This window comes from Mustela putorius, unplaced genomic scaffold (genome assembly GCF_011764305.1).
Source record: "Mustela putorius furo isolate JIRA1106 unplaced genomic scaffold, ASM1176430v1.1 tig00000596_pilon_pilon_pilon, whole genome shotgun sequence".
NCBI classification, from domain to species: domain Eukaryota; kingdom Metazoa; phylum Chordata; class Mammalia; order Carnivora; family Mustelidae; genus Mustela; species Mustela putorius.
In genome coordinates this window covers 9,821,953-9,842,954 of record NW_025421428.1, presented here as the reverse complement: position 1 = coordinate 9,842,954, position 21,002 = coordinate 9,821,953, and the positions used below count along the sequence as shown (strand labels likewise).

Genomic DNA, 21,002 nt, shown 5'->3' with positions numbered 1-21,002 from the left:
CCAGGCGCCCCTGTGTTGGTCTTAATAAGGCAGAAGGTAGGGGCGCCTGGGTGGCTCAGTGGGTTAAAGCCTCTGCCTTCGGCTCAGGTCATGATCTCAGGGTTCTGGGATCGAGTCCCACATCAGGCTCTCTGCTCAGCGGGGAGCCTGCTTCCTCCCTTCTCTCTCTCTGTCTCCCTCTCTGCCTACTTGTGATCTCTGTCAAATAAATAAATAAAATCTAAAAAAAAAAAAAAAAAAAAAAAAAAAGGCAGAAGGTAGAGCAGAAGTTACAACAGCTGAATGCATGCAGGAGCCTGAACTACTATCTGTGTGTGTGCGTCTGTGTGGGTGTGTCTGTGTGGGTGTGTGTGTGTTAGAAGGCAATGATAAAATCTTACTGCAAGCAAACGCAAGGTGTGTGTTTGGACCCTCCCAACACCACAACCGTCTCTAAGGAGGCAGGACAGGCCTAATGGCCCCATTTCACAGAGGTAATAACTAGAGTTGAGTTCAGTCTATTGGTATTCACTTGCCCAAGGTAATGCTGCCTCTTCCAGAAGATTCCTCAGATCCTGTTGGAATGAACTGTTTGGTCTTCTATAATCTCCAATAACTCTGCTAATATGTCAGTTAGAGAGTTTTCCTGCTCCTTTCACGGGGGCTGGCGGGCTGTTTGTGTGCCTGTCCCCTTGTCCCCTGGATGGATACTTCTGGAGAGGCAACAGCAGATGCTTCATCTTTCTCTTTGCCCTCCCCCCAGCCTCCAGCACAGAGTACACCTCAGATAGCCACTGAATATTACTCATTGCCAGGTGACCTTCCCGAGGTCAGCGGCCTGTCACGAGCACAGTTTGGGGCCCGGCTCTGCCATCTTCCAACCCCAGGCCACCACCAGCTGCCACCTGCAAAGCAGCAGTAGTAAGTAGCTCAGTGGGTCTCCCGCCATCCAGCTTGTCCCATCCCCCGCCCCACCCCTACTCTTGACACAACAGCCTCCGCAAACCTTTAAAAATGTAAATCTGAACTTGTCAGACCCTCCAGGATCCCCACTGTGTTTAGGATAAAATCCCAAATCCTCCCAGGGTCCGACAGGGCCCGGCAGGGTCAACCCCAGCTTTATCGGGCACTTCCTCTTCCTGTCCGAGCTCCCGCCTTGCTCAATGGGTTCCCTTCTCACTCTCCGGGTGCTGTCTTGCTCGTCAGCTTTAAGGCGTGCCATGCCCTCTGCCTGGAACAGTGCCCGCCTCGGCGGCCCGCCGCCTTCACCTGACTTCCCGCTCCAGGGGGACTGGGGTTTCCTCCCCCCTTTCCCTCTCCCCGATCAGCCTTAGGGGGGGGGGGACACACTGCCCATGGCTGAATCCCCGACCAGCACACAGTAGGCATTCCAGAAATATCTTTCCAATGACTCGCGTGATAAGACCCTTCCTGGCTCCTCAGTTTCCCTGAGGATGAGGATGAGGCCAACTGACCCTTCTCTGCCCAGGACTGATGGCTTTAAATAGCTCTGACATACCCCGGAGGTGGAAAATGCAGATTAGACGGTAGAATGTGGCTTTCTGAGGAGGAGGCCCCGGGAGTTCCGGGAGTTCTGCCCCGGTGCAGAGACCACTCTGGCCAGCTCCATCAAGGTTGTGTTCCTGTCAGACTGGACCAGGTCTGGGACTGGATTTCTAAGACGTGGGTGTCTCCTGGGTCCTACCACTTTGCGTGTGCCTTTCCACAAGTCCCGTCGGTATCTCTGCCCCGCTGAGTGAAGGCTGGAAACCAGCAGCCAGTGAGTTCCAGCTCTGACTTGGTCGCCTGCTGGCTACCGGCTATGAACTTCACTGCCTCTGGTCTCAGTTTCTTCATCTGTAAAGTGGAGCTGCTAACAGTATCCACTTCTCAGGACAGTCCACAGGCTATTGCCTTTAAAGGGCTTAGTTCTTGGGACTTCAAATATTTGTTGTGGCTATTATTATTATTATTATTATTATTAGATGGTTCATCCCGAGAGTTGGGACCTGATTAGCAGGGTTCTCTCTCCATGAAAACCTGACTTGAAGTACTGCTCCCCAGAAGCCATATATATATATATTTTTCCAGTTTCTTGGAAGAAACTCCAAGAGGCGTACGTCATTCACGTTTAAGCCAGCGGCGGATAATAATGGACACTCAGTGATGGGCGGGGTGTGGGGGGGCGGCACTGTGCTAGGCTCCAGAGGCAAGAGTAGTAGGATCCACTTCTTGTCTGGTGAGAACAGACACACTGATGATCGCAATCCTGTGGGTGCACGTGGACAGATGGGCAGAGGAGAGGATTTCAGGGGGGTGACAGGGGTCCGCTGAGTGTCTGGGGAACCCTGGGGTGGATGGAGGACCACAGGATGTATGGGCGGATCGGCCGCACTCTACCGGCCCGGGGTGTGGGATTCCCTGGGAAAGGCAGGCTGAGCAGTGTGGGTGAGGAACTGGTATGTATTCCCCCAGCTGACAGAACTTTCTCTGCACCAGACCTGGCTGGGCTGGGGGTGGGGGGCACATCAGACCTAGACAGAGCCCAAACCCTCCAGAACCAGTGGTCTGTCCAGTGGAAGAGACAAGATAAACATTAATAGCATCCACGCCCCTCTCACCCTCCCCCTACTCCTCCAACCCCCACCCAGCCCCCTCCACGCGGAGCTGAGGTGTCCAGGAGCCCGCAGGAGATATCCTGGGAATCAAGCCCTTGTCCTTGGTCTGGGGAGAGGGCAGTCTCCAGATCCCTAGTGGGGGTGTGGTCTCTGGAGATGGCATCTTCAGCCTGGGGGCTGGGACTGCACGCCCTCCTCCCTTATCCCTGAGCAGAGCCTTTTAAGGGGGTGACCCCCTGACCTCCAGACTGTTCCCCCTCACCCTCTAGCTGGAAGCCCCTAGGGCAGCAGCTGAAAGAAGGGCTCCGGAGGCCCTCAGGTATAGCTGCAGACGGGAGGCCAGGGGTCGGCCTGGAAAAGCCTCTGGGGTCCCCTGGGCACTCCTGGGGAGCTCAGCCAAGGCCAGGGGGCCTGGGTCAGGTCCATGGGAGTGCAGCCCCGAGATGCGGGTGCCTGGCCCAGGACGAGGGAGGGGGCGATGAGCAAAGGGTTCGGCCTAGGGAGCAGGCAGGGCACTGGGAGTCTAGGGCGCAGGGTGGGGGTGGGAGGGCGAGGGGTCCCACCGGTGCAGGGGAGGGGGGCGCCCCCGGGGAGGGGCACGCTATGTCTTTAAGAGCTGCCTGAGCGCAGGTTGCAGCTGCCTGGCCAGCCCGAGAGACAGCGGAGATTCATTACCCGCCGACACAATGACCATTGATGGCCCCGTGGCGTTATTCAAATCCAGTACCAATTGCAGCCGAGCCCCTTTCTCCGCGCCAGGCCCGTATTGTTGGAGCGGCCCACTAAAAGCCCGCCCCGGCCCCGAGCCGCCAGAGGCGCCCGCTCGGGTTCAGCCCTACGCCTCGCCAGCCCGCCGGCTCCCAGCCCGGCTCCCCGGGCGCTGCAGGTGACCCGGCGGCGCATTCCAGCGCTCCCCGCCGCCCGGGCCACCGCCGCCACCGCTACCGCTGGCGCCCCGGCCGCGACTCAGCCACAGGGAAGCGGAGAGCGCCGGAGCCGGTGCGTGCGCGGGGCTGGGCGGGGGCGGGGACCCCACGAGTCCAGCAGCCCGCACCCCGGGCTCGGAGACCCGGCCTCGGGCCCCTGCTTTCCGGATTCCCGGCGAGCCCGGGGAGCGCAGGCTGGGGGCGGGGAGAAGGGAGTTGGGGTTCCCCGGGCCTGACAGAGGAGATTCCCCCGACTCAGGGCGGCGCAGAGACCCAACGCGGGCTACTCTAGGGACCCCGGGCCGCGATCGAAGGAGCCACACGCCAGGGGCGATGGGGATCCCCATGCAGGGTCGGGATCCGCGTGCTTGTTCATCCACCTTACCGCGGGGATGGGCCGCGACTGCTGAGCGTCTGCGAGGTAGTCGGACGCGCAGCTCCGGAGATCTCCTGGTCCGGCGCTTTTAAGGAGCCAGGCGGAACCCCGCACGCAGGAAACCGGGGCCCCGAACTCGGGGGCTTCGCCACTGATTGTCCAAACGCAATTCTTGTACGAGTCTGCGGCCAACCGAGAATTGTGGCTGGACATCTGTGGCTGAGCTCCGGGCGCAACAGGGGCGGAAGCCGCAGGGACCAAGCTCGGCACCGGCGAGACCCCTCGGGGGAGGCGGCTGGCTGGCCCCAGCGCGACGATCGCGGCCCCAGCCGGGCGCGCAAAGGAGGGACGCCGGTCCCTGCCACCAGCGCCGCCATCCTCATCCTCGTCGTCGTCGTCGGCCTCCTCCTCCTTCTCCTCCTCCTCTGCGGGTGACCAGTCGTGGCTGGCGGGGGCCTCCAGTCGATAGCGTCGTTTTTCCCTTTTTCAAATTTCGGCCGGGAATGAAGCTGGCACGCCGCGGCGGGACACGAATGTGGTCCGGAGAGCCTGCCCTCGGCCCGAGCCGCAGCAAGTCGGGGGCGAAAGAAGATGCCGGCAGAAAACGCTCACGAATTCGTTTTGAATTGGTTTTAACCTAGCCCCGACCAATACCCCCCAAACAAAACAGCCTAAACCAACCCCTAAATCCCAAATAAACCGACCCCTCCCGCCAGCCCCTCCAGACGGACCGATGGGCTAAGCCTCCTCCAGCCGCTGCAGGACTCAGGAGTCCGAGAAGCGTCGGGAATGATGCGCTCCAGCCGGGCCATCCCCTCGGCTTTGGAAACAACTTGGACAAACGAATCCTTTTCATTAAAGACAAATCTTCGGAGATAGTGGGGTTTAGTTATTCGTTTATTTCCTCAAAAGTGGGGGTTCGGGAGTTGTGGGGGGCAGCTGGGCATTGCTGGGGCTGAGCCCAGGTCACCTGTTCCTGACCTCTGTCCTACTGGGGACTGAAAATGACCCAAAATCCTGCGGAGCGGGGCTTGGGACAGTTTCAGCGACGGTGCGGAGAACCCGGTTTTCTTAGTGTAGGGTCCTGCCTTACTCCTCAGCATTAATTGGGGTGCCCTGGCAGAAGGGATATCCTGAACCTACTCTCCCTCTTCCCAGTGCAAGCAAGGAAAGGAATTTTCTCCTCCAGTTTCCAGGACTTGGACTCCCAGGTGGGACAATGGGCCACTCCAGTGGGACTTGAGGCAAGGAGGGATCTCCGGGTTACAGGAATCAGTGCAATTGTAGGGGGCCATTTCAAATCCCTTGCATCGTTCCCTAACATGGAGACCCTGACCTCAGCACCAAGTTCCACTGGTCATAGTGCTTTTCTAGACAAAACTCTGACCCAACACTGGCCTCAATTTGCACTCAGACCAGCTCCTACCCATAACCCCAACATGGCTGGCCCCTCCCTACACATACCCAGAGGCTCTCTACCCACAGACCGCTGAAGAGAAGCCCAGAAGCCAGGGGCCGTGTGTCCTCTAGGCCTTGAGAACGGTGCGCGCACACATCCCCTCCACCCCCGGCACTGCAGAGGCAATCATCTGGCACTTTTACCTCCACAGAAGGAGGGAGGTTCCACCTTAAATTACTGACATTTAATGAAAAGCAATGTTTTGGGTGGGATGATGCTAATGTCTTTTTTTTTTTTTTTTTTGAGGTTTCCCCCACTAGTGAAGCTTCTTCTCCAGATCATGGGAAGGGAGGTTCAGCAGTCTCATAGGACACCCCCAGTCTCGTTTCTGGGGCTGCAGGCTGCAGCTGGTGGAACAAAGCCTGGTCTTGGACAAGTAAAGAAGTGTCCTGGGCCCAGACTGGTCAGCACGGACAGGCTCTGCCATCCCCTTCTCCAGATGGCCCTAGCAGACCACTCTCTCCCAGACCGTCTGTGTAGTCTGGGTTTTAACCCCTGCCCTCTTTTTGGGTGAAGGGCAGCTCTGAAAGCCCTAGGCTGAGGGCAGAGAGGTTGGACCATGGACCATGGCCGGGGGGTTCTGGGGTGCCACTGGTTTCTAAGGATGAAACTCCAGGCAAAGCTAGTAAACAACCTGGTCTTTTATTTGCCCAAGGCCAGCTGTTGCAGGCACTGAGGCCCCAAGACTTCCAGAAGGCACAGAGGGAGGAGGGGCAAACCACCCTGCCTACCAGGTGCGGCCTGCCCCCACCCTGCTTCCTGCAGGGGGTGGGAAAGGAGATGAAGCCTACATTTGTGCCATCAAGGATCACGCCTGCTTTCAGATACTTATAAATATTCAGTTGCTGTTGAGGAGGAAACTGAGGCCCTCTGACCCCTCAGGCCTCTATGTGCCCGTCCAAGCTTTTGCCTGCTCCTCGCTCTCCCTCTCCAGAACGAGCTGCAGGCAGCCTTTTGCTGGGGGAGGGTCTTAGGAGCCCATCTGGTGGCCTGTGGTGGTGGGGGGGGGGGAGGCCAGCCAGGGTCAAGGGCTGGGGATGGGGGAGCAGGAGGAGGGGTGTGGTTGGGAGAGCAGCTGCTGGGAGGGGGGAGTCAGCACTGAATAGGGGACCCCAGCTGGGGTTCATAATGATATCAGTGGGGGACAGCCAGAGCCCTCTGCTGTCTAGATGGGGAAACTGAGGCAGAGACCCCTCCTATCTTGGAGAAGGGAGGGGCCTCCTATCAGCTATTCCGGTCCATTCATCTTCCCCATGAAGACACCAGAGCCTGGGAGTAGAGTGCCTCGTCAGGGGTCACTCAGTGTTTGGACTGAGACACAAGGAGTAGCAGCTGGGTCACCTGGCCAGGGAGCCCCCTCCTGTTATAACAAACCAGAGGGGTACCCTCCCCCACCTCGGCTGCTGGTGGGGGAGGCAGGGCTGAGCCCGCCTGCCCCCACTCACGTGCCTGAGAAAGGCTCATTTTTAGCACCTGGCCTCTTTTCCCTGCCTGGAGGGAGCTCGGGGGACAGAGCCGGGAAGAAGGCGGCCAAGGGGGACAGGGAGACCTGGAAGCGGGGCCCCAGCGGATGTCTGACGGGAGCCTGGGCACAGAGCGGGGTCCTCAGCCGCCGTGCAGCGTGGATATGAAGAGGATGCTGTCCTGGTCCTGCAGCTGGTAGTCCAGCTCGCCCTGGCCCAGGAGAGAGAGGAGGAGACCATTAGGGGCTTCTCCTCAGCTGGCGGGAGGGGAGGACGGGGCCTGACCACTTTGGGAGAGGAGGAGAAAATCTACCAGAAAAATGGGGGCCCTGCACGTTAACCTGCAAATCTTCAGGAAGAAGGAGAGGGCATCCTCTCCCCCAGCTCCCTGCTCCTTCTTCCCTGGGGCAGGACAGTTCAGTGACCCAGTTTAGAAGCCAAGTGGGACAGGGGGCTAGTCAGCTATGCCCGCCGGGCCTGATGAAAGACCCAAGACTGTCCTGGGGCAGCAGTGAGGGGAGGGACGTCTCCTGAGGTACTGACCAGTAGTTCCCAGTCCGCATCGTTAATCAGCACCAGAATTCCTGGCCGCCTGTGGGAAAGAGGGTGTGAGCAGCAGGGAGGGAAGGACAGGAGGTAGCCGGCAGCAGGGGGTAGAGGCTGAGACCCTCGGGCTGGAGGACAATGTGGTGGGACCTTGTCCTCCTGAGGTTCGAATTTAAAAGCACCCAGGAAGTGGAGGGGACACTGAATCTAAAGGAAACCAGGCTAGTCATAGCCTTTGGGATGATCTGGAAAATGGGTACGAATTCCAATACCACCTCCCGGACCACAGACAACTCATTTTGATTCTCTGAGCACCAGTTTCCTCATCTGAAAATGAGACAAGTTACCCAGCCACCTTCCCAGGTCTGCGCCAGGATGAGCCGGGACGATGCGTGTTAGGTGCCTGCCCACTAGACACTATGCCGGTAACCACTAGCGGCAGCATATTTTTCCAGGGGTCTCACCTCACTCTCTGGGGCCTCCCACAGGCCTGTCCTGGAGCAGAGGCTCTCTTGGCTCCTTGGAATCAGGGAGGCTGCCCGGGGCCTCAAGCACCCACAAGCCCGAGAGCAGCCTGTCCTGGTGGAAGGCAGGGGAGGCTGACAACCGGACAGGTACCCTCCTGGCCCCTGCTCGCAATAGCCCAGGGAGCACTACTGTCCTTGGCGGCGGGGGGTGACCTCCATGACGGCCGGACCATGACCTGAGCCAGGGTTTGAATGGCAGCCTTAGCCCCGGCTGGTGACCTCTGCCTCAAGGGGATTATGACTGGGACCCACTAGTGCCTTGCCCACCTCTCTTACACATTAGGCTGCCTTCTTGCAGAAGCAGAATGACTTCCTGGCACAGGGAGTGTGCCTTTTTTCCCAGGAGGTTGGGCTAGGTCTGGGACAGGTCAAGAAGCTCTCAGCTAGGGATAGCGGTGTGCTCACCCCAGTGCACGTGTGTGTGCGCACCTGCGTGTGTGCACATGTGCACAGTGATTCCCTGGAATTTCAGACCTGTGCTCTCCAGTACGGTATCTGAGGCACTATTTGCATTTCTAGGGCTCCACAGACTCATGTGCTTAGCAGCTACAACGAGGAACCTGAATACACAGAATACACAGCATTTCCAGCATCACAGGAAGTTCTATGGGACAACCAGAGCCCCAGACTGTCAAGGGATGCAAGGGACTGTGGGCAGCATCTTTTTCTCAGGCCTTCCTGTATGGAGAGAGTAGCTGAGGCCCAGAGATGGAGGGAGGATAATGGGGAGAACAGGACCCCAAGAAGGCTGTGGGTGAACCCAAGGATAGGGGCTCAAACCTACCCCCCCACGCCCCCCCCCCACCCTCAGGGAAGAAAGGGACTCACACGCTGTCTCCCTGGATGAACAACTCTGGCCGCTCTTTTAGCAAATTCTTCTTGATCCAGACAAGGAGGTCCCGGATGACCCCTAGAGATGAAGGCACAGAACGAACTCGTGTCAAATCCCAACGACTCCCGGCCCCCAGAGCCTTGCCTGGATCAGAAGGAAGGGAACATGGGGCGTGAGGGGCCGCCTTGAGACCAGGCTCTCATGGCCCTGGACTTGCAGATTCCCAGAGTGAGGAAGGGGGTCAGGGGACCAGCATCCTGCCAGAGAGGCCTTCAGAGAAAGTGGTGCTGCTCAGCGCTGAAAGAGGCGACAGGCCCTCCTGACAGACGGGCTCCTGAAGAGCCTGAAGGACCCCTCCACCTTCTCTCTCCAGCCAGTCCCAGATGGGGAGGACTCAGCTTTGCTCTCAGGGGGTCTGCATATATTTCCCTTTGTGAGGGAAGAAAAACAATTGCTGAGCCGATAACATCAGTTAATTTCCTCTGGCAGAGGACAGAAGGATCCTTCACCAGCCAGAGCCGCTGACAAATCACTGCCCTGCTACCCCCAGCTTCACAGAGCTCCCCCCAGGCCGGGGACGGCCACCCTGAAGAGGCACAAGGTTCAGCTTGGACACTGAGACCAGCCCGTCAGGGGTTCCAGGACAGCCACTGAGCTCTAGGCACACCGCATGGAGGTTCTGAGCCACCTGTGCCCTGATCACCTCTCCTCTCCTAGGAACAGGGTCCCAGACCCCAGCACACTGACAGCTGCCTCCATAAACTCCTCAAGGCCCACGGCTCTTGAGCATCCAGTCCTCCAACAGATGTCCCTGAGGCTGCAGGAGGTCCTTTTCTCCCCGAGACCACTTGAGGGCTGAAGGCCCAGCCACCTCCATCCTGACTTAGTCTCCCAGAGGGGTCTGCTGTCCTGGACCCACACATGAGCAGAGCTCAGGGGTGAAGCTGGAGATGGGCCCAGGCAGCGTCTTGGTTTCTCTGCACAGAGCGACAGCCCCAACCTGCCGCTGCGGGAAAAGCTGCTTGGCCGAGAAGCTCCACTCTGCCCCAGTCTCGGCCCAGTGGTGTGTCTCCACCACAGAACTGGCCTTGGCCAGAGTTCTGGACCATTCTCCCTGACCTGCATGCCACCCTCCTGGGAGGCCGGCAGGCTGCACCCGGGATGGCCCTGTTCACTCTGCTCCGTGCCAACTTCCCCAGATCATCCGCCAGCGGAGCACAGGGCCATGGGCAGAGTGTCCAAGATCTGAGACTGCAGCCTTTCGGTTGTAATTCCTGCTTTTAAACAAAGCAGATTGGAGTCCTCATGGTCCCTGGAGTGGGCAGCGGGTGCAGAGTGTCGCCTCCAACTAGCTGCAGTCCATTCGGACTCCTGGCTGGGTTCCCCGCCGAGGCCTGGTTTCAGAGGCTCCCCCTCGGCCTCCATCTTGGCACTGTCTGGTGGGCCGCCAGCCCATACATCTTGTGGCCGCTCGATACGGCCGCCGGGGTCTGACACATCCATCAGCCAACCGCGGCAGGCGGGGTTGTGCCTGTGTGTGTGGAGGAGCCGAGAGGCGCTGGGCAGTACCTGGCCCCAGGGCCACCAGCTGCACCTCCACGGCCCCGGCTGGCCTGTACAGAATCAGGACCCAGTTGGGTTAAGGGCCCGGTCTCCTTCCAAAAGGAGGGGGCTTCTGTTCCACTCTGGGCAGGCTGGGGGAAGGGGGGGGGGAGGGCTAGTGGTCATGTTGGGGTCATCCGAGAGATGGCACCATCATGGAGTCCCAGAGGGGTGGACCGGGGGGTGAGTCTGCTGTCGGTATAGGCTCATTTATCATGATGCTCCTCTTTGCTGAGGTCACTCCCTCCCTCCTCTGTGCCCCCCAGGCCTGCCCACATTCTTGATAGCCTGTTTCCATGGTGAGGTCGCCGTATTGTTCCCCCATGCCTGGATCTGGGGGTGGGGAGAGCTCGAACTCTTACCGCTGCTCCCTTCGCAGGGAGGCCTCGCAAGGGCCACTTGGCCTGGCCTGAAACACACCCCCAAGGACATCTTGCTAGGCTTGCTGAGGCCCAGACAATATGCAAATAGCTTCCAAGCCAGATGGTCGGCTTCCAAAGGCGCCCAGGGGAGGAGGAAGGGTTAAGCAGAGTCGGGGACTGGTGGCTCTGGGGGATCTCCCGTTCACCTTCCCCCCTAGGTCCTCCTGCCTTCCCACTTCCACTGAGGGTGGCTTCTCTCCTGGGATCCCATGCAGGCATTCACAAGACAAATATTTATTGAGCAACTACTATGTGCCAGGTGCTAGAAGACGGGAGACGTAGAGCCCACCCTCAGGGAGTTAACAGGCTAGCAGGGGAGACGGCCACCACTGATTGAATTAGTTGCCATAAAGGCTATCTCCTTAGTGCAGGGGCAGGAAAACTATTCTGAGATGTTGGGGTTGATGCTGAGGCCTGAAGGATGAGTAGAGCGGGAGGGAGAAGCACCCCGGGCAGAAGAAGGAACACACATAAAGATCTGAGGCAAGATGGGATCGGCAGGTTCAAGGTAACAGAATGGAGAAGACAAGAAGATCAGCAGGAGAGGAGGCCAGAGCAGTCGCCAGGGGCTGGACCATGCAAGGTGTGCAGGGGCCTTGAGATAGGTCTGCTCTGCAAGAGGCCTCTCCTTCCTCATGAACCCCAAATGTGCCCCGTGTTTCTCTGGTGACACGCAGTATCAAGATCCAGCTCAAATGCACGCATGACCGTTATGAACTGGAGTGTGTCCCAAGGACCCGGCACTGGCCCCCAGCACACAGCACCGAGTCTCACGTAAAGAACCCGCCCGTGATGTCCGCTGACACGTGGACAACTGCAGAGCGGGGAGGAGAGGTTGAGAACCCAGACAGTTCTGGTTCTGGGTTTCAGCTATTACTTCCTGTGCACGAGAGATCCCCCAGAGCCACCAGTCCCTGACTCTGCTTAACCCTTCCTTGGCCACGGGGTTCTCTGAGCCTCAGCTTCCTTCCCTGGGAAGTGGGAAGGGGAAGAATGCCAATAACAGGGGTACTGTGAGGACCACGTAAGACGACCCACATGGGGCTCCCGGCACCTCCGTGCCGTAATCGTTCTGTGATCCAGAGGAGAAACCTGTACCCTTTGCCCTCTCCCAATGTCCTGAGCTTCTGCAGGCTCTGCGCAGGCCCCTGGCCCCTGCGGATTCTGTCTGGACAGCCTGGCAGGTGGGGTTCACTCATCGGCTAGCTCTGGGACTGGCTGGGGCTTTCCAGGGGACCCATGAACCTTGGCATCAGAAGCAGGAAAGGCGATGAACGAATGGGGGGATTAGGAATGGTGAGGGGGCCCCAGACACTGGCCTTCCCTCCATTTTATTTAATTATTTATAAAAATCGTTTTATTGATTTATTTTTTTCAAGTAACCTCTATATCCAACGTGGGACTTGAACTCACGACCCCAAGATCAAGAGTCTGATGTTCTGCTGACTGAGCCAGCCAGGTGGCCCCTTCCCTCCGTTTTGGATGTTCAGAGCCCTAACAAGCTCCCTGACAACCCAGATGGAAGGAATCCCATTCTGAGGCTGAGGGGGACCCAGAACACAAGCGCCAAATGAGCACCCAATATGAGGTCTCTGGTGAGGAAGCCTGGCCCGAGCACTCAGCCGCTGCTCTGCGACAGGGTGGCCAAGGCCTGGGCTTCTGGAGCCAGGAGACCCTGAGCTGCTTGCTTGTTGCCAGATGCCCTGGGCAGTAAGTCACCCCGCCTTTCAGTCTCAGGGTCAGCCTCTGACTAATGGGGACAGCAACCCAAACCTCAAAACATTGCTGGTTCAGGCACAAGGCAGCAGCAGGCCCCATGGAGTGTCCAACACACATGACAATGTCCATTTGGCCACAGTGACTCAAGGCTCCTTACCCTCTTGGCTGACAGCTGTCGGCAAAGGGGCACCATGCACATCACTCTTAGGAAGCACCTACAGAAACTCCTGCCAGGACTGCCCGCTCCAGTAGATTGTCCTTGTCTGGGGATACTGACCCTCCACTGTGGCAGGGCTCCTCCACCGGTGTCCATCCTAGCTTCTAAGGCTGAAAAGGTCTTATCTATTATTGAACCCCAACTGCAAAAGATCCAGATCCAGCCTCTCTTGGACGATCTCCAGGGAGAGCTTTTCTCCTAACCAGAAATCTGTCTTCCTGACACTCCCCGCAAGGAGCCTTGCTGGTCCATGGCGACGACACCAACAAAAGCGGCCCCTCTTCCCCACGCCACTCAGATCTGGGAGAGCTGGTTCCCCTAAGTCTTCTCCTCCATAAGGTTAAACTGCTCCAGTTCCCACCAAGTCCACCAGGCTCCAGGCTCTTCTGGGAGCCCACCCCAGGCCTTAGCTGAAAAGGGAGAAGAAAGAGCAGGGATGGGGGGCGTAGAGGAGAAGAGAGGGTAGAGGGAACATCAGAGGGTCCATTTACAAGTGAATGGGGCTAAGAATGGAGCAGTTTGTGGGCTAAACTGGCCTCAGAAGGAGGTTTACAGATGTGCAGGGGACGCTCCTCATTGTTTAATTAAGCAGAAAGTGGATCTTTTCAAAAGCAATTTTGCACAGGGACTGGGAGGGGCTGGGGGAGAGGAGGGGTGGGGGGGAGGGATCGGCAAACAGGCCCCAGAGCAGAGAAAGGAACAGCTGGCCCCAGAGAGGCTGTGAAATGCATGCTAAGCAGTTTAAAGCGCCGGGAGCTCCAGCTCCCAGGCCAGCCACCCTGCAATACAAAGACAGGGCAGAGGGAGAAGGGCAGGGAAAGGTGAGGCCTGGTGTCTCCTCCTGGGGACCAGGGCAGGTAAGGCCCACACAGGGACAGTCAGTCTGTCTCCCCTGCTGTTTTGGGTTTGCTCCAGGCCACTGACCCATCACAGGCTGGGAGCCTTGCACTGAAGAGACCTTGATGCCTAAAAACCGGCCCCCAGTGGCCACAATGTCCGAAACTGATGGCGCGGACCAACCCCTGCCAATCAAGGAGATGGCCTGTTCCTCAGAGATGGCTGTCAGGACGTCCCCCTCGATAAGCACACTTCTCACCAACGACACATCCTCATGTCCAGAATTGTGTGCTCAGATCTGGAAACAACTTTTCTGAACTGTGGCTGTGCAACGGGTAACCAGCTCAAAAAAGACTAACTCTGGCCCGATGGCCAGTTTCACAGATGGGAAAAAAGAGACCCACAGAAGTAAGGGATCTGCAAACACGTACTGCTGGAGCTCCTCGGGCAGGCTCGCCCCCTTCACTCTTGCCCATCCTCTTTTCCCAAGTTGGCTGGGTTAGAAGCTCTCCCCTGGCCCGGGACCCAGGGCCCTGGAGTCCCCTTGTTTGTGAGACTTGTCTCAATCCATAATCTTATGGTTGCTATTTTCTCTGCCGGAGTCTCCAAGACCTGCTTGGCCAAGTGGCAGCCCCTGGGCTGGGAAGGCTGCCAGGCGACAGAGCTGGGCACGGGCCGGGGGGAAGAGTGAGACTCTGCCGGCGGCACCCGCTGGGCTCCTGTGTGCCAGGGTGATGCCTGGCAGCTGCCAGCCGGCTCTGCGGCTGCGCTGTGACCTACGCCTCTGGGCACAGCAGGGCAAACATGGGACCAGGGATGGAAACCCACAGCCAAGGGCCCAGAAACTAAGTCAAGGTGATGAAGTCCCAGAACCTAAGTCAGGTTCGGTGGGGTGAGGAGGTTCGGAGCCGACGACTAAAGAAAGACGCCAGCTTTTGCTTTGTCCTCAGCCAGCCTCCTGCTCCCTCATCAAAGGGGCCATTTCAGCTTCTCCCATGCCTGCTTCTCTGCCACCCCAGAGGTGGGAGGGAGGCCCCAGCTACCCGCTAAGCAGTGGAGGAGGAGGAGAGGTCAGCCACCTGGGTCTCAGCCCCGCCTCCCTCTTCAGATAGCTCTGGACAGGTCTCTCTCTCTGAGGTTTGGTTTCCTTGATCATATATAATAGCTACTGGGGTCATCACAAAAATTAAAGTAAGTAGCTGTTGAAGGCACGAGCGAGCGAGCGAGCGAATGAAAAGTGCAGAAACCAGACAGTACACCGCGGCGTGAGACGTCATGGGACTCAGGGAGTTCGTCGCACCGCGCGAGGACTTCGGAGACCCTGAAATCGGGTTCTAAATCCCAGCTCAGCTGTTTAAATAACTGCATGGTGTGGACTAAGATGACCCTTGACACCACTGAATTGGGGTTTCCAGTTGTTTTAAATGGGAACAGTAATGGCGGCCACCATCTAAGAATCTGTGACAACTACTTGCACAAGCAACTAGGGCTGTGCCTGCCAAGCCCAACAGCCCGTGGTCCTCATCACACTGGCCCTTCTTCGGTTCCCGGACTGAAGGCCACCCTGAGGCCGCTGACCTGGAGGCCCTCACAAGAGCCACCCCCTCTGCCTGGAATGGGCCCCCTGCACCTCTGCTCTCCCTCCCAACTTATCAGGCTGGCTGCTTTCTACCCTTCGGGCCTTCACCTCAAAGTCACCCCCTCAAGGCCTTCTCTCACCACGTGTTCTCCTTCGAAACACCTGTCTGCTTCCTCACGCCAATGCCCACCACATGCGGTGTCTCCTGGTTTGCAGCCTGCCTCCACTTCCGCTACATTCCATGCAGGGCAAGAACCGTGAGTGTTTTGCTCACCACCGTGTGCCCAGCAGCTAGCACTGTGCCTGATACAAAAAGGCACCAGAACAAGATCTGGCAACCACAGCCTCGGAGTGAGCACATTTTCCAGCTCTGGCCCACGGCGGCCGTTCAGCCACTGAACGAATGACAGCAGCTGGAGTCACTAAGCCTGGGGACGACCGCGCCATGCGAACGCAGGGGAAATGAATCCTAACTCCTGGGGCTGCCAGGGCTGCCGAGCACCTCTGGGGTTGCGATGCCCAGGCTCCTGCCTCTGGGCTACAGGGACATGGACCCAGCTGGACGCCTGCAGGTTACCTCTTCGAACCCCACCCCCCAGCGTGAAGGCAGGAACTGGCTCATATTCGCTTGTCTCCCCGGTGCCTGGCTCCTAGTCTGTCACACAGGAGGTGCTCAGTACATACTTGCGGAAGGAAGATGAACGAGTGTTAGGATGGACAAATGAAAAAACCCCACTGTGTCCCTTAGTTGACGTCCCTATCCTCTCCGCTGGATACTTTCCGCCTCATCTAAATCCTCTCACCATGTGAGCCCATCCACACTGTTCCATCCTTGCTAAAGGGGACTCCCTTCAGCGAGGACACCACTCTGCTTGCCATCGAATGACAACGGAGACGCATGCTATAGCTTTTAGCACGTAAGGACTTCCGTCCCTACCACGTAGGTAAGGACACTAACGCTCAGAGAGGTGAGGCTCCGCCGGGCCTGAGGTTTTAAGGAGATCCAGACTCCAGTCTGTCTGAATAAAGAACCTGCATCTATAAGGACTAAGCTACGTTATGTTCCTCCTGCAAAGTGGGCTCATCCCAGAGAGCACGGGGGAAGGGTACTCTGGTGCTATCTCTTCCTTACTCTCCTCCCACTGGCCAGGGATAGCCTACCCATTCCCTCTGGCACAGGACCTGCTCAGTGGCCCCCAGAGAGGGGCTCGGGAAGCGCATACTCACAGGGCTCCTCCTGTCCAGGTAAGGTGACCTGATGTTTCTTTACGCCGTCAAAAAGGAGCTCCGCGCCGCCTCTGCAAAGGAGGGCCAGAGAAAGACAACCAGGTGAGCTCCTGCAAAAACCCAGCCGAGACTGAGAACTGAGGAGGGAGGGGGCTGACATGAGAAGCCCAAGAGATGCACAGACCAAGGCCCAGGGACAGCTCGAGTACAAATACAACGATGTGACTGAGTCGCACACGTGACTTCCTGATGTGGACCAGGGGGATGTAAATAATTTCTACCAATGATCAGGCACCCAAGTTTGCAGAGTGTCATTCTGACTCTTCTGCTTTCTCAAGAGGCAGCTCAGTATATGGGTGTGGGCACAAGCTTTGGAGCCCTTGCCCTGAGATGGAGACCACGCGCCACCTCTACCTGATGCCCAGACCCCAAGCCTCAATCTCTTTCTATCTACACAAATGTTGAGGAACCAGCATCAGACATGATAGAGACCCTGTGTGTTGAAGGGTTTCCGCTGGCCAGGGGTGGGTCGGAAATGTCTCTGCTTGTGCCACTCACTGCTGGCCTGGTGGGCACACCACAGTGCTGCAGGCCGAGACTCCACAGGGCTGAGCAATGACTCTGCCATTTACTAGAACTCTCTCCATCTCATTTCATCCGCAGAGCATCCCAGGTAAGGAGGAAGGGAGGCAAACATTATCAGTTCCATCCAGTGGAGAAGCTGACCGACGCCCGGAGACGTTAACGGCCTTGTCCAAAGTCATACAAGCAGTGGCTGAAGTAAGATCTAAATTCCAACTGATTTCTGCTCAGCCCCAGCAACTTTGGCAGAAAGAAAACCAGACTCCGCAAAGGTCAGAAAGCCTCTTGAAGGCAGATCTTGGTTCACTTCCGTATGCCAGGACCCGGCCAAGGGGAAGCTGGGACACAGAGATGACTGGAGCCAAGTCCAGAAGCTGCAGCTTACGATAAGGACACCAGGGCTCTTTCAATGCCCCATAGTGCGTCTTCCTCTGGGTCTCCTGATTCCCATCTCAGACTTCACGTGGATCTTAACTGAGAAGGCCTTAACAGACTTGTGATGGATGTGACGCTTCCCACCCCGCCACCCTTTCCCAATTTCAGAGAACAGAGATGTCCTGAGACAGTCCACTGGGAGGCAAAGGCAAGGCAAGCATTGTCATGGGGGAAACATGGGGCGACTGTCATCTAAACAAGGTCACGCTTTGTTGATGCAGAAATGTGGAGGGGGAGAGGAGGCCCATCTGTGGCCGCGCGCAGGGCCATTTCAGCTGCAGGCCTGCACAGAGCCTCCATTTATCCCCTTCCAAGAGCCTCGTTCTCTCCTGGGTGGGGGCTGGCACATGCAGCAGCTGGGGTGGGGGAGGGTGACAGGCAAGGGGCTTAGGAGTTGGGGGTCAGAGAAGAGGGGTGGGAACTGGAGGCACTGGGACCAAGGCAAACAACCAAGAGTGGCCAAACCTGGTGGTACCAGGCTCAGAGGCCAAGGCTGTTTTTCCTTTGCAAGCGGAGAATGGAAGAAGCAGTCTCGCTCAGAGTGACCTGTCACCACTGGGTTCACTGGGCCCCCAAGGGAGGGGTTGGCATTTCTACTGCCAGCGCATCTGGAGGGGAGGAAGGTGAACACCCAGCCTCTGGAGAGATTCAGGAAGGCGGGCAAGGGGCCTGTTTTGGTCACAGAAGAGAACCAAAGCCAGACATTCTGATGTCCTCCAGGGTCTGCTGTTCAAACTCAGCTAGGGAGTTACATCTGAAGCTACTTCATCTTCCCTCTCCCCCTAATTCCTGATGGGAGTGTTTGCTGGTACTAGTGGCTGGTACAGATGATCCCCAAACTGCCCTCACTGTTTCTAGCTTATCTCCATCAGCTCATCTCATCTATTTTTTGTTTTGTTTAATTTCCCTTCTACCTGCTAGACTATAAGCTCTGCCTAAAACAGGGTCTGACACACAGTAGGCACTCAAGAAATATTTGCCGAATAAATGAAAATGCCCATTTCTCCTTCTCTGGCCTCGATGGCCCTACCTCCCTTTGCCAACACTGACCAGTCTCAGGAAGAAGGAAAAGGGATGATAATCTCACATCTGGACTGCAGGGACACACAACACATCTCCACTGCATACTTTGAATCTTGTGTGATAGGAGAAGATATGCTGCTCAGGACAGTTCAGGAAGCACAACATAGGATGGCAGAACTGGTTCCTGACAAGAGAGTGAAAGGTGTGAGAGGTCTTCTAGAGAGTCTGTCAAAGCTGGTGGGACTGACAGAACCACATCTGCTCAGGGGAAAGAGGCAAAATCCTAACTAGACTCTTCAAGGACCAGAGTGGCCCTCAAGAGACAGAAGGGAGAGGATGATGGGCAAGGCAGTTTCCTTGCAAATCTGCTCAGGTTCACAGTGACAGGTGAAGGAAATCCACTAAGAAATGTAGATAATGAAAGAGAAGCTAAGGGTGAAACATGCACTGGGACAAAGAGAGAAGGAAACTGGGTTTGGCATACATCTTAGACAGTCCTGCTTCCTGAGAAAGTGCCATTCTCCTGGGATGCTGTGTCAGTGACAGGAGGTGTTGGGAGATGGGGAGACAGGGTAGGAAAGTTGCGGGGCTCACTCTTGCTCTTAGGGGTGAGGGAGGCTGAAGCTAGAGACATTTAGGCTAAAAAAAGAGGTAATTAAGTTAGTCCGTAAGCTCTGGAAGGCGGGGGCCATATCTTCCTCATAGTAGGACTGACCACTGCTGCCAGCACAGTACCTGGCAGACACATTCCTGATGAACAAATACCATGTCTGACTCAGTAAGAATGAAAGGTAAGCGCACTCCAGATAAACCTTAACACTGGCAGCCTGCAGCTTCTCCCTTTTCAGGAGAGGTCAGAACAGCAGGGATCCTCCTACAACATCCAAGCTATGAGGCCTGGAGTAGGGTGGGGTGTATAGCTGAGCCAAGGGTTAGTGAAGCGAAATAGACCGGAGGCCAGACCAGTATCGTTCTCACTGGACCCATGGGGCCAGACAATATTGTCAATTAAAATGCAGTTAACATTCATGAGACTACTCCCTTATTCTAACGGACAGAAACACTGAACACTGGAGGACATGGACAGAGTTCTATTTATCTTTGTATCCTCAGTGCCTGGCTCACTGCCTGGCACATGATAGGCACTCAATAAATAGTTACTGAATGGACTATCCAATGAAGGGAAAACATTAAAGAAACTGCGGGCACCCAATGGAAGGAAAGGCATTTACGGGTAGAGGTTTTAGATTCCCGTTTCAGACTTCCCCTTTCATATAAGCCTTGGCTTATCTTCACACACACGTGCACACACACATCTAGTCCTGGCTTTTCCCATGTGACCCTAATTCTACCACCCATCTATTGGGTCTCAGTTTCTTTGCCATTCACTCTAAGCTCTGTGGTCTTTCTCAGCTCTGAAATTACACGACAAATCTGTCTGTAAAGGACAGAATATTGGCTTGAGGAGACTTTCTCCCTGATCTGGGTTTCTTCAGCTGCTGGTGTGTGTGCCCCAATCCCACTCCTCTCGTCTCACGCAAGCTGTACTGTCAACTTAGCCTCCTCCACTGTGCTCTTTATTTATCCCCATATTTCCACCTGACTCAAGATCTGCAGAAGGCTATCAGCAAGTTTATCCTGAAGATCCTGAAAGGGCTTCAGGTCTGTTTAACACTCCCAAATCTTGAAAAAGAGAAGGAGTCCCGTTTTGGCTACATATCCCAAGAGAAACAGGTTCTAGTAACCGTGCAAGAAACTGCTGTCCAGGGGAAGAAATCTGGGGGTGAAGGGTGATCCTTCTCGGTTCTAGGAGCTCAGATGCCAGACACACGGGCCTGGTCCAAAACGGGATTATCAAGGAAGGTAAGGAGGCCGTCACGCTTAGTGGGTCCGGCAAGGCACAGGGCACTGAGGAATGCCCAAAGGGCACCTCCACGCCTGGGCTTGCGCCTCTATTCCCGGACATACGGCCCCGTCGCCAAGGGAGACCGAGCCTCTCAGACTCTCCGAGGCGGGTGGCGTAGCTCTGGGAAGGCGCTGGGAGCCTCAGCGATTCGGTCGTGACGGGGCCCAAAGCAGAGGGAGGGGAGTTCCGGCCCGACGACTTCAATCCATCCCCACGGCGCCCCAGTTCTGCGACTCACCCGAACTCCACCTCCACTGACAAGGGCGCTGCCATGTTGAGGAAGCCGAGCTCACAGGAAATTCCCATCAACTTCCGGCGCTCCCGCCTCACTTCCGGTCGCTGTGGACGGAAGAGGCGGCACCCAGGGAGCCATCCTCCGCAGCTATTGGAGGAAGGCCGGGAGCGAGGACCCGAGCCGGGTAGGTCCCGGCGCTGCTGGAGGCTGTTGTCTTGGTCTCCTTCTGCCTTTTAGTGAGGGTTTCAGCGGGCCGGGGGGACGGCGGCTTGTGCGAGCCACAACGTGGCGGGAGCCCGGGCATCTTCGCACAGAACCTGTGAGCCACGTTACAAATCTCTCTTAGGTCCGCACAGCGCTTGGGGAGCACATCCATTCGTCTTGACTTGAATTACAAGCGACTGCAAATCTTTATTTCCAGCCCAGCAATCTCTCCTGAGCTATTGAGTCGCTGTCCATCCGCCCCTTTGGTTATCGATTTGGGTTTTACTC

General features: G+C 56.9%; 1 protein-coding gene and 1 long non-coding RNA gene across 4 annotated transcripts; one reads left to right on the top strand and one right to left on the bottom strand.

Moving 5' to 3' along the window:
* The first annotated feature begins 3,251 nt into the window (after positions 1–3,251).
* LOC101685209 lies at positions 3,252–4,773 on the top strand. The gene is made up of 2 exons (XR_199791.3): positions 3,252–3,596; positions 4,409–4,773. It is a non-coding gene; the product is annotated as an uncharacterized LOC101685209 (long non-coding RNA).
* Positions 4,774–5,981: 1,208 nt separating this feature from the next.
* URM1 (ubiquitin related modifier 1) lies at positions 5,982–20,636 on the bottom strand. 3 transcript variants are annotated; one of them, XM_013058701.2, is made up of 6 exons: positions 20,514–20,636; positions 16,330–16,400; positions 8,723–8,804; positions 7,832–7,946; positions 7,365–7,413; positions 5,982–7,032 (listed from the first exon to the last, which is right to left on the bottom strand). In XM_013058701.2, exons 1-5 carry the CDS (start codon positions 20,579–20,581, stop codon positions 7,387–7,389), a joined length of 363 nt encoding a protein of 120 aa, XP_012914155.1. In that variant the 5' UTR covers positions 20,582–20,636; the 3' UTR covers positions 5,982–7,032; positions 7,365–7,386. The 3 variants fall into 3 exon arrangements, with proteins under 3 accessions (XP_012914155.1, XP_004757243.1, XP_044938435.1); XM_004757186.3 differs by lacking the exon at positions 7,832–7,946 and having other exon boundaries at positions 20,514–20,635; XM_045082500.1 differs by lacking the exons at positions 7,365–7,413; positions 7,832–7,946.
* Between the last annotated feature and the right edge of the window lie 366 nt (positions 20,637–21,002).